The sequence below is a fragment of the Eulemur rufifrons genome, chromosome 7 (genome assembly GCF_041146395.1).
Source record: "Eulemur rufifrons isolate Redbay chromosome 7, OSU_ERuf_1, whole genome shotgun sequence".
Lineage (NCBI taxonomy): Eukaryota > Metazoa > Chordata > Mammalia > Primates > Lemuridae > Eulemur > Eulemur rufifrons.
Window position 1 is genome coordinate 187,717,890 of NC_090989.1, and position 13,086 is coordinate 187,730,975.

At 52.2% G+C, this 13,086-nt stretch overlaps 1 protein-coding gene across 2 annotated transcripts in view; it reads right to left on the bottom strand.

Moving 5' to 3' along the window:
- The window catches only part of SRGAP3 (SLIT-ROBO Rho GTPase activating protein 3), a 242,153-nt gene that overhangs the window by 109,220 nt on the left and 119,847 nt on the right, over positions 1-13,086 (bottom strand). For both annotated transcript variants that reach the window (XM_069473851.1, XM_069473850.1), the window contains exon 3: positions 3,457-3,619. In XM_069473851.1, coding sequence (XP_069329952.1) covers positions 3,457-3,619 — 163 coding nt within the window. The remainder of the gene's footprint in view (positions 1-3,456; positions 3,620-13,086) is intronic.

Sequence of the window (13,086 nt, forward strand, 5' to 3'; positions counted from 1 at the left end):
TTGTTGGAGCTTCTGATTTTGTAAGAGAAACACAAAATCCTGATTTTATGTGAAATCTCTAAAATTTTAAATGTTGATTTTTCTTAACATAGTGAAGGCCACAAAGATCTCACTCCAGAGCCACATTCAGCTGTGGATGGCCACTTTGCAGCCTCTGTCCTGAGTTGCCTTTGACCTCCCTCATCACATACTCTACCCACAGTGCTCTTGCCTTTCTCCAGACCCTGAGCTCCCAACTTCCTTTCCCCACTTGGCAGACTCCTATTCATCCTTCAACACCCAACTCCAGGGTCACCTCCACTGTGAATTCATTCTCACCTCTCTGCCCCACTTCCCACCTCTCCACTAAGAGAGCAGAGAAGAATCAGACATGAGGCTGAAGAGCTGACACGTGAAAGAAGGTAACACAGAGGAGAAGGCATGGAGAGCTGACAAAACAGGCTTTTCCCGCAGAGGAAGAATCAGGACCTGCAGAAGTTCTGATAACAGCCTTTATGCTCCTGGAGCCCTCCCCGTGCCTGAAGCCAGGGGAACTGGTCAGATCCCTTTGTTCCTTAAAGCAGGGTGAGCCGGGTTTCTGCTGCCTGCACGTGTAAGTGTCCCAGTCACCAAAAATGCCTCTCAGATCTCCACGGTCCATCTTCCTATGGCTGATCCACATCTCACACCTCTCACACTTAAAGCGGGACCACGTGCATGGAACCTGGGATTTGAGGTGCTGCCTCTCAGAACAGATTCCACGGCAAAAGGGGAAAATGGAGAATTATGAAGTCAAGCCCCAGCCAGAAGACAGGCATAGAACAGACCCCTAGGCTGGGGGCCACGCCCACTTGCTGCGGTGGGGGGGACTTGGCAGGGTCATCAAGGACCCACTGAGCACGAGGACCGCAGCTCAGGCACGCAGAGGGGGTTCCATGCTTAGGGATCACTGGTGAGCTACCATTTAATGAGCACCTACTGAATACCAGGCCTGTGCTGGACACTTAACCTACCTCTACCCGTCAAAGCAGCCCCACGAAGCAGGCATTGTTACCATCTCATTTTTCTGATGAGGAAACTGAGGCTCAGAGAGACCTGTCCAGGGTGGTCGCTGAGAGGCAGTTCTGAGACAAACTCCCAAAGCCCAGCCATGCTGCCTCCTGCCGGGGATGACAAGGGGCCCAAAGCTTCCAATCTGGGTCCTTCTTGCAGCTTTGGGAGGCTTCACCGTCCCCTGTCAAATGGGGTGAGCAAGGATGCCACTCGGTCCCCAGCGTGACCAGGGCCCAGCCTCCACGGCTGTTTCGAGGCCTGCAGGAGCAATATTCTAAAGAGCAGGCCTGGTTCTGCGATGAGACACAACCGATGCGACACAAAGGGCCGAGCTGTGCTAAGTCAGCCGGCCTCGCTCTGTCCCGGCTCCCTCCTGGCCGCTGTGGGCCGGTCGTTCCCTTTGTTCCGCAGGCACAGGCCTGGTAACGAGGCAGCCAGGAGCTCAGCTGTAGACACTTTTTCATTATTTTCCGCCCTGTTAACCTCCATCACCAGTCAGGCTGCTGTCAGCCTAAATGAGAACTGAAAAGATTTATCTCGGCTGTCCCAAGGCTCAGCTCAGGAAAAAGACCCTTCATTTCCTAAAGGCCCTGGTGACCCTTTCTCTGTGAGTCACTCCCACCCAGGAAAGAAGACGTGACAGCAGCGGCAGGCGGGGGCTGGGAACGGGACCAGCAGCCCAAACCTGCACACGTCTGAGTCGCTTCAGCTTGGCTTTGCAAAGCACTGCGTATTTTTTTTTTTTTTTTGCGATGTATTTACCTTCCTAATTATGTTTGCTTAGGAAAATATTAAACTTAGACCACGTTCATAAACACGGCCCCAGGGGGAAACCAGAGGCGTATTGTGTGGCAGGAGGAAATTAGCCTGCGATTACAATTTTGCTATCAAAGTAATCCTCAAAGTGGACAATTCAAACACAGACGATGGAGAGATGATTATATTTTAAATCAACTTGTCCCTTTCCTTGTGCTTCTAGCAATCCCAGGTCACCAAACCCCTAAAATTGGTTCTAGATTCTTTTAGTAACAACAGTCCCTTACATTTGCATAGTAATAGCCGGCTTTCCCTGGGCGCTCACTAGGTGCCAGGTGCTGCTCTCCACGCTGTAAGTGGGGGTGACAACCCTGTTAATCCTTCCAGCGGCCTCTGGGTCTTTATTTCCATCCTCATTTCACAAATGAGGAAACTGAGGCACAGAGAGTTGAACTAACAAGCCCAAAGACACATCGCCAATAAATGATGGAACCAGCACTATGAACCAGAGTCCCGAATTTAAGAATTCTGGACTGAGAGGCCATGCCCCAAACCACTTTGCAATAATGCCTCTCTCCTTCGCGTGCCCCATTTGTTTCACCCTCACACTGCCCCTGGGAAGTGGCTGACCTTAGCCCCATTAGACAAAGAGCACGAGGTTCACAAAAGATGAATGACTTGCCCATTGCACAGGCAGGAAACTGAAGTTTGCAGACATGAGTTCCATTCTCCAAACATTCACACAGCACCTAGCCGTGTGCCAGGCACTGTGCCAGGAGCTCAGAACACAGAAACCTCGGGGGCATGAGAATTGACTGCTCCTTCCACACTAGGTTTCTGGACGTTTGTATGAGTAAGATCTTTCTCATATAAAGTGATGGGGTACTCTGTCAAAAATCTTAAAAACGAGCAAACTTTTGATGCTGAAATTGGCATTGCAGAAACTGATTCTAAGAAAGTAACGTGGATGTGACAAGCTCGCAGCAGCATTATTTGTAAGAGTAAAATAACAGAAATAACCTAAGAGTGTTCAACCATAAGAGATTAATTAAATAAATTAGGGCACATCTATATAATGAAATACTATATTATCATTCAAAATGTTATATAATAGAAATATACTTATTGGTGTGGGAAACTAGTGTAATAGAATGTTACACAATTTGTTAGGTAACCTAATCAGTAAAATCATAAATGCAATATGATCTCATTTGGAAAATGTATGTGTACACTAGAAAATGTATAAATATAAGCACTCATAGAAAATGTATTTGCATGTGTATATATAAAGAAAAAATTCCTAGGACATCAAAGTGATTGTCTCTGAGTGATAACATTTCAGGTGATTTTAATTTTTGTGTTTGTGCTCATCTCCATTGTTCCAATTCCCTGCGGGGAATATGTACTACTCACCTAACCACGCAAAGGTTTTCACTTCTGTGGCAGTACTTGCTGAAGTAGCTGAGACCACACAGTCTTTAAAAGGCATATCCAGGGTTCAAGCTCAGGGCTGGAGTGCCAAGTCCAGCCCTCGGCCCCTGCACCCTTCAACACACTTGCCCTCCTGGTCCCTTGTCCCCAGACCACATCCCACCCTGGCTGGCATAGTGTTGCCATGGCCAGCCTGGGGCAGAGAACTGGGACAGGTGGGGTGGTCCACTTGCCCACCTTTTTGAAGAGTCTGATGACATCCTCACTGATCTGGGAAAGGCGGACGATGACATTGTTCATGAAGATGTCATTTAGGGTGGCATGATCTCGGCTTTCCCGCCGGGTCTGATGCAGAACCAGATACCAACAGTTCACGGGTGAGAGGAGGTACTGGTCCTTCCTGCGGAAACCAAGACAGCTCAGGTTGGCTATATTGCAACTGTCATCCACGTAGTGGTTTTTACGTTGTTACCCACCTTGGGTCTTCTGACTCTCATGGCACCCCTTCAAGGTCGGTTTTATTTTTATACGTTTTACAGCTGGGGAAATAGGCTACAACAGCTGAAGTGATCCTTCAAGGTCACAGAGCAGCCTGGGGCAGAACCCAGGTCTTTGCCTCTAAGTCCTGTGCTGTCCACCATCCCACTGAATGTGGCACTTGCTCCACGCACCCCTCCTTTCTGAGCAGAAGCTGCCTCCCCTGGTGCTAAGAAATACTAAGCCTATTGTGTTTGAAATAACTTGTATGATTTCTAGATTTATACAATGTAAAGAACAAAAAGTGAACACTTCCTCATCCTGTCTCCCCTGTCCCCTGGAATCTTCTCAGGCTCTTAATCCATTTGCCTTTCCCCAGGGGTCGGCTTCCGTCTCTTGGCCTCTTGGAAACACTGCGCCTTTGCCCCTCCATGGAGCTGGCGGGAGAGGGGCCTGGGGAGTTCAGGTTCTGTTCGGGAGAAGGGGTTAAGGAAAACACAGGTAAGTACATACAAGACAACTAAGCCTTTGTCCTGCAGTGACGTAGCATACTCTGGCTGGTGTGATGCTAAAACAGAGGCTCTCAAAGTGTGCTCCCCCGACCAGCCACATCAGCAGTACCTGCAACTTGTTAGAAATGCAGACTCCCCGGCCCACTGCAGACCTGCTGGATCCAACACTCCGGGGTGCACCCGGCAAGCTGGGCTGTCACAAGCCCTCTGGGGGATTCTGATGCTCACTCAAGTCTGAGAACCACGGATCCTCACACCACTGTTTCCCAAAGCTCGGGACACCAGTGAAACCGGAGATCTGTCTTGTCTATACACATGCCGTCGACTTACGATGGGGTTACATCTCTACGAACCTATTGTAAGTTGATCCTAAGTCGAAAATGCATTTTATACACCTAACCCACTGGACATCGTAGCTTAGCCGAGCCTACCTCAGACATACTCAGAATGCTTACATTGGCCTATAGTTGGGCACAATCATCTAAAACAAAGCTTATTTTATAAAAAAGTGTTGAATATCTCACGTAATTTATTGGATACTGTACTGAAAGTGAAAAACAGAATGGTTGCATGGGTACTCAAAACATGGCTTCTACTAAATGCAGACTGCTTTTGTACCATGGTAAAGTCGAAATGTCGTACACCAAACCGTGGTTAAGCTGGAGACTCTCTGTACTTTGCAAAGACCCCCTCAGGAAAGGGTGTATATACTCTCTTCTCCAGGAACAGGAAGGGAAATTAAAAAACAAAACCAACATCAAACCAATAACCCCATCCTGCCCACAGAGTATCTGAGCTGGAGTCCCCGTGCTCCAGCCCTGAGTCTTTCCCTGACTCCACCCCCCAGTGTGGGAAGGGATGTTGGCAAGGCAGGAACAGGCCCGTCCACCACCAAGGGTGGCTGCTCCCGGGTGCCCCCCCGGCCAGCCTTGTCCCTGTCCTGAGCCTGCACCACCTCCGCCACCTCCGGGAGCTGGCCAAGGCTCTGCTCTCAGGAAACACAGTCTCCCGCTCAGCGCTCAGCGTTTTTGAGGAAAGCAGTTCTGATTCCCGTTATGCCCGCGGCCGCCTCCCCAGAGCCAGGTGGCAATGCTACAGGGTGCAGCCCCGTGGGCCTCTCGTCCTCCCCACCGGGCACTCCCCTGAGCCCATGCCAAACAGTGGTTCTCAATGTGTGGTCCCTGAGCCAGCAGCATGGGCATTCTTTGGGAACTTGTTGGAGATACACATTCTCAAGGCCACACCAGACTACTGAAGCAGAAACCCTGGGGATGGGCCCAGCACCTGTTCTTTAACAAGCCCTCCAGGGGATTCGGATGCATACTCAAGCCTGACAACTTCTGCCTTAAGGGACTTCCTGCCCTCGCCCCTCGCCTCACTTCGAGCTCTTTGAGAGCAGGGACTGTTTCTGATGTAGTCATCACATCCAGTGCCCAGCAACCTGCCTGCCACATAGTAGATACTGGGGAAGAGAGACCCATGGGAAAAGCTCATATTTGTGCTGGGTCTTGAAGGATGTGTAGGAGTTTCCCAAATGGTTGGAGGGGCCGAGAGAGAATGGAATTATAGATAGAGGGAACCGTGGGTACAAATACAGTGATTTCTCTCAGGAGAGCTGGAATTCTGAGTATGTTAGTGGAGACTGCAGGACATGAGGCTGGGGAGATGGGTTAAAGGTCCGATTGTGGGGGGCACTGACTGCCAAGCCAAAGGGTTGGGATTTTGTCTTCTAGGCCACATAGTTCTCAACTTGCCTTTCATGCTAGAATCACCTGGGAATTTTTTTAAAAACACCAATACCCAGGTGTCAGCATCTCTGGGGAGTTTGGTATTGGTATTTTGTAAACACAGTCTAGAAGGTTCTACTGTGCAGCCAGAGTTAAGAATGCTGGCTGTAGGCAGCGAGGAGCTGTGGAAGTTACTTAGGCAGAGGCAGGATATAACCAAAGTGTGTTTTATGAAGATCCTTGAGGGCGGATTGGAGGGCGGGGAGATGGGTGTGGGCACAGACAGGGGCTGGAGGCAGGAGGACAGTCAGGAGGTAACCTTAGTTCAGAAGAAAGATGTGGCCTTGTGGCCAGTGCAGGCTGCGCTTGAGAGACTCCTCAACAGGAAAGCGGAACATCTTGGAGACTTCCTGGAAGCAGGAGAGCCAGGGGGAAGGAGCAGATGGTGCTTCTGAGGTTTGGCGCTCAGGCGACTGGGTGGGTGCTGACGACATGAACTGAGATAAGAACTGCAGGGGAGAAGCGAGTCTGGGGAGAAAACACATCGCTCATCTCATTTTTCACTGCCTCCTAGGTGGCGATGGAAATGGAAAGATTAGAGTAAAGGAGAGATGAGATAATTGAGCTGTTACCTAAATTACTTCAGGGGCTTAGCTCAACCTGGGATGCAAGAAGTGAACAGCAACAGGGAATTAAACGTGTAAAATTTATGGAAATCACAGCTAGAAGGTGAGTTTCAGAGGGAAGGAAAAGACAAGCAATCTGGAAAGGGTGGGGGAGTGCTGGGACAGTCTGGGGACTAGGAATTAGGTCACCTGGCCAGACAGACGAGGTAAGAGGAAGGGCAGAAAGGACAGTGCTGGCCTTGTCAGAGCTGTGGCCGGGAGGCAGAGCAGGCTGAGACGGAATTGCAGGAGGAGGAAGGTACCCAAAAGCAGCTGAGGACTTGTGTGGTTGCAGTGAGTGGCGTGGGGAAGAGGAAAGGCCTTGGTTCCTTCCGGCTTTCGTTCACTCACTGCCTGCGTGTGTGCGCTGGGCACGGCTAGGGCCCGCAGAGGCAGCAGGAACCAGGGCGGCAAGCCCCTGCCCCACAAGCCCTCCTCTTGAGTAAGGGAGATGCACATGGATGGGTCAGAAAGCAAAGACACAGCCTCATAAATGCAGCCATGGGGAGGAGGCTCTGGAGCGGAGCTGGTGGTGAGGTGGTCATGGATGGCTTCCTGGAACTAAGGCGGGGTTGGAATTTCACAGGGAGGAGCTCTCTAGGTGGAGAAACCGGTGACCAAAGGCAGAGAGAAGCAGGGGAGGGCATGCTGGTGAGCTGGGTGTAGTGAGGGGCCCAAGCATGGTGTTCCGGGGTGGGGGGAGGGTGACAGGTGGAGTTGGAGACAAAGGCAGGGGCCACTTGGCAAAGGGCCCCTAAGTCCCGTTAGAGTTTGAGCTTCATCCTGAGGTCGGCAGGGAGCTCCTGAAGGGTTTAGAGTAGCCGAGTGAAAGTGAAAGGGGAGAATTGCACCTCGAACCTGCACCCACCGCAGTGCAGAGCGTGGGCTCCCGGGGACCAGCAGAGGTTGGGGAACTACTCCGGCAGGGAGCTGGCGGGAGTGGGCACTGCCTGGACGGGCCCAGGCCGGGAGCGGGGAGAGACAGAGATGTCCAGGGTGACTCCTGAGTTTCTGCTCTGGGAACCTGGGAGAGCAGGGGAGCCTTTGTCGAGACGAGAGGGGCAGGGAGGGCAGATGCTGAGTTCAAGTTGAACGTGATGAGCCTAAAGGCTGTGGAACTTCCTGATGGAGATCTCTGGGCTAGAGAGACAAGTGCGGAAACCGGACAATACTTGAAACCACGGAATGACATGGAGCACTTTACAGATGCTGTGCCCACGTGGCAGGAGGGGCGATCCCCAGGAAGGCTGGCAAGGCTGCGGCCGGAGGGCTGGGGCAGGGCGGGCCACCGCGGCTCCTCCCGCCCCATTACCTGGAAGAGGGCAGCACCGTGACGTGCCTTCTCTGGGAGACGCTGCTCCCGGCCTGCATCCCACCCGCAGGGGGACTGCTGGGTCTGCTGCCCGCTTCTCACAGCCCTGGCTCCCCTGCTGCAGGGCAGCTCACTTGTAGACTAAAGGCCGGGTGACCTGTCATAGCCAGGGCCGGGAGCGGAGCTCTCTGTGGAAAGCTGGCATCCGCGGCCCCGGCCACAGTAGCACCAGGCTCTCGCCACGCCAGAGAGAGAGAAGGGCCGCAGGTGGGACCCAGCACAGAGAAACAGAAAGACGCCTGGACACAGGGGTGGACGTGCGTCTGCCATACTAGCTGTGGGACTTTATGCAGGTCGCCTGTCCCCTGGAGCCGGCTACTCAGTGGTATTGTTCGCCCTGGGGCTAAACAGCAGAAAACAGCTCCGTGGTCTTTCTCCCGCAGCTCATCCATTCGGCACATTTTTGCCATATATTTTATAAGGACCAGACCCCAGGGACACAGTCTTGAGCACAACAGTTTCTGGCTCCACAGAGCGGCTGGCCTGGTGAGGAGACAGACAGCCCTCGGGAGCCCCACAAATGTGGGCAGAGCTAGGATTGCAGAGGTGCTGGGGTGGGGGGGGCCTGGTGCCACGAGAGCCCGTAACAAGGGGACTGGCCTGATTTTGGGGGCTCACTGATGTGTCCCTGAGGAAGGGGTCACTAAGCTGGGCTCCAAGGGAGGAGCTGGAGGGCGCTAGTGAAGGGCGCTGGGAGAGAGGGCTCCAGGCAGAGGGAACAGAATGGGCAAAGGCTCCTTGCGGGCCAGGAGCTTGGTGCCTTTAAGGAACCGAGTAGAGGAGGCCCATGTGGCTGCAGCAAGAAGCAAGGTGGAGGGGGTGGCACAGGGTGAGGCCGGAGGGGTCTCCTGTGAGCACGGTGGTGTGCTCCATCCCACCCTCCACCCGGACAGCGCTGGGCCTGGCAGGAAGGAGCACCCAGGCGAGGGCAGCAAAGCTGGACACCAGCCTTCAGGGACCTTCAGCCTCTGCCCTTCCCCCTTTTTGGGGGGTCATTTGTCCCTTTTGAAAGTGGAACCCCTTTGCCCTGAGATCCAGCTCTCCGTGCCAGCAGCCATTTTTGTCTTCTGCAGCCTCGTTTCTGGAAGACGATGTCCAAATGAACCCCAGCCAGCGCTCTCAGCTAAGGCACATTTTGAACATCCTCTGTTTTTCCAATCTTGCATCCAAGCATCGGCCCAGCAGGCAGAAGCTGCTGAGCTAAGATGTAATGTTAGAACTTTTGCATATATGTGTGTATATTTTATTTTTTTTTTATGGCCAGAAAATGGCAATGAACATTTCTGGTGAGTCACAGCTTTCTTTCTTTGGCTAGGGGAGCTGGGTATGAGGTTCCAACAGACTGCAGCTAGAGGAGCCAGGCTCTGCCAAGCTGGTGAGTTGGGAAAATGAGATTAGCAGTGAGCCGGCTTCTCCAGCTTCTCGGCTGGGGGCCGGAAAATTCCGCTTAGCAAACAGAACCCATTTCCAAGCCTGCAAAGCCCCACGTTGCGGATGAATCCACAGCCACTGCCCTGGGCTCCTCGTCCCACTGGGAGGAAGGCAAGTCCTGCAGCCGACGCCGTCCCCCGGGAGCCAGTCCCTGCTGCCGGCTTCCTGCTGCCTTTGGGACCTGCTCTCTTCTGACACTGGGCTTGCCCAGCCTACTGCCGGGCAGAGCTGCCCCTGAAAAGTGCTGCCTCAATTAGTTCCAGGGCCAGAAAGGTGTGGTTAACCTCCTGCTACCCAAGCTGCCCCAAGCAGGATCTAGAACTCATTGCACTCGCTTGTAGCGTGCGTCACGAATTCAGCAAACAGTAACTTTGTGCCTGCTCTGCACCAGGCAATGGTAAGCGAAGGGAGCCACATGTCCTGCCTCGTGGAGCTTACAGTCTGGGGGGGCCTCAGATAACAGCCAATAATCACATAAATAAGGAGAAAACAGCGATGGCCAGAATGGCTCTGAAGGAGACATGCGTGGAGCCTCGAGAATCTAGGACGGGGCCTCCCCTGGGGAAGGCAGAGGCGGGCACCAGGGGACCGGGCTGCTCCCTCCCGGCACTGAGCCCTTACCTGAGCTGCTCCTCCTGCTGGGCAGCCCCCTGGCACCCGCACAGCCCTGGCTCTGTCCTTGCAGCACTGTGGAACCCGACACTTGCCTGTTCACTTCCTCTGGCGCACGTCTGTCCCACTCACCTCTGGTCCCTGGTGCCCAGGCAGGGCACACAGTCGGCCCTCAGAAAACATTTGCTGAATAGGTGAAAATGCTTCCACAGCTAGGACCAGAAGGCCGAATAGGCTTTAACGTGGCACAGCGACAAGGAAGAACATTCTCAGCAAGAAGAGTGAAGGCCCCATGCGCATGAGCATCTTCTAGAACTTTCTGAGAAAAGGTGAGTGTGGCCAGAGGTCAGAAGGGACGGGATGAGGGGTGGAGACAAGACTGGACAGTGGCACAGCCAGGGTCTTGAAGGAGAAGACGCACACTGAGCCGCGTGCTAGTTTTCTAGGGCTGCCGTAACACAGGTTTGAGGGGCTCAAACCACAGAAATGGATTGTCTAACAGTTCTGGAGGCCGGAAGTCCAAGATCAAGGTGTCAGCAGGGCTGGTTCCTTCTAAGGGCTGTGAGGGGGGACCTGCTCCGTGCCTCTTTCCAGCCTCTGATGGTTTGCCGGCGATCTCTGGCATTCCTCGGCCTGTGGCCGTATCACCCCACTCTCTGCCTTCAGCTCTAGGAGGCATTCTCCCTACTTCTCTGCCTCTGTGTCCAAAGTCCCTTTTTTGTAAGGACATCAGCCATGTCAGATTAGGGCTCACCTCAGTGACCTCATTTTTACATGGTTAGTTCTATAAAGACATTATTTCCAAATAAAGTCACATTCTGAGGTATTGGGGTTTAGAACATATGACTCAGCCCCTAGCAGGCTGCTACTGCAGGGGGGAGGCCCAAGGAGAGTTTGCATGACTGCTCAGCCATCTTTCTGTGGCCTCTCAGAGGAGCAGAGGACACGGCACAGAGGAGTGAGTCTGACCTCCTCGCTGGCATTCAAGGCCTGCCCCATCTGCCGCCAGCGTGTCCCTCGTCCCCTCTCTGCTCACAGAAACCTTCTCCAGACAGTGGACGAGCCCTGAGCCAGGGAGGAGTTTCTTCGTTTATCTCATCACACGTTGTGGGTGACTCCCCCACCCCTCAGGAGTCCCCGAGGAACACGAGACCGCTGCCCTGGGGGCCAGAGAGCATCGTCCAGGGCCCGGCTCCCCTGCTGCTTGGCAGGCCTGAGACAGAGTCATTCTAAAGGGGACTAATGGCATCCACTGGTCACCTGGCCATGCAGGTTCTGCTTGCTGGTGTTGGGTGCTCTGGCGTCAGAAGGCTGGGCTTCAGGTGCCAATGCTGTCCCTCACCAGCAAAGCGAACTTGGAAGGTTAGTTAAACCTTCTCTTTCCTTACCCATAAAATGAGGTAACACCTACCTCACTGTGGTGCTTTGAGGACTCAGGTGAGGCAATCCATGCAATGCTCTTGGTATGGAACCCAGGGTATAATAATTATTATTATTGTCATTACTATTACTACGCCCAGTGACTGATATATATAGATGTACGTAAGACCCGTGGTGGGTTTTCTACAAATTCTGCTTTTGCTCCTTCATTACTACCTTCTCCCCCAGCAAACTCTTATGTGAACTTCAAAGCCCAGTGCAAATGTTCCTGTGACTTCTTCCACCCTGGGGTAGAATTATTCACTCACTCACTGCTTCCTCTGGGATCCTATTCCTCACACCTCGACGTGAAAGCCACTGGGTCTGGTGTCCAGCAGCCTCTGAGCTCCCCTTTGAGTTGCTCAATATACTGTTGGTACCAGAACAAAAATCCCTGCCTCAGTAGGCAACGCCTGGTCAACCTCATCTTCTCTTTCCTTGCAAGCCCCCTTTGCCTTGGTTTATCCACCTGCAAAATGGGTGCACCATGTGGTGTGTGCAGCATGAGCCAGAGGAAAGGGCCCTGAGCCATGGCTCCTCTGGCCAGTTCTTTCCCCTGTCAGCCGTGGATCCTAAGCTAGGACTCACCCGCCTGGCCTTTAGGTCCCTTGCCTGTCAGGTGGGGATGATGACACCTTCCCTGACTGCCCCAACCCCCACCAGGATTCTGGGAGGATTTAAGCAGCTAAAGGCTGGGGGAGGAATTTGCAAAGTGTAAGATCCTATATAATCTTCAAAGGTCATCGTTACCCTACGTGCCTAATAGAATTGAGTCAAAACTAAACCCTTGCACATTACTGCTTGTTACAATCTCCTGTGTTACAACATCTATTTTTCATTTTTAGTATAAAGGATGATATGCACCTGTATATGTATATCAAGCATATACATACATAAATAAACTGCATCCTCGTTAATGCTTCAGAAGTTGCTGGTTCTAGTCTCTGAGGATTCCAGGGAAGCTGCTGTGGGATCAGGGAAGAGACAGCTGGAAAAACTGCGGAGAGAAAAGGGGCCGAAGCCGTCGCACGGTCCACTCTTTAGGCTCAGCCTGCTGTCTTAAAATCCCTCCCAGCGACGAAAGAAGGAAGGTGGAGGATGGAGAAGGCAGAGAGGGAAGAGGTTCACTTTCCAGGGGGATCTGGAAGGGGCCCTGGGGGCGATCTTGTGCTGGCTGTGGGATTTCCACCATTCCTGCCTACCACCGTGCTTAATATATCTCTGTGGACTGTCGTTTTTTACTTAAATAAATTTATTTACAAAGAATTTCCCTAGTTTTAGTTAAAAAAAAAAAAAAAAGCTTCACTTTCCATAAATAGAAGGTAACTGAAAAAGGAAATTCAAGGAAAACAAAACAGTATATTCAATTTTAGGCAGGTGCTGACGCCTGAAGCCTGTTCTCTATTTGTCGAAAGGGAGATTATAAAGGTGTTAACACCACACTAGTACCAAACTGAGACTTTCTTTCCAAGGCACCAGAAAGACGGAAAGAGAATTGAAAAGATAATTCAATATTTATGGTTCATGTGTCATCAATAATTTCTCTCTCTCATCTTGACCATCCATCATGTTACAGAAATGCCCCCCTAAAATACCGGGCCTCTGCGTACACACCTCTGCACGAGGAACTCACTACCGTCCGAGGCAGCCCT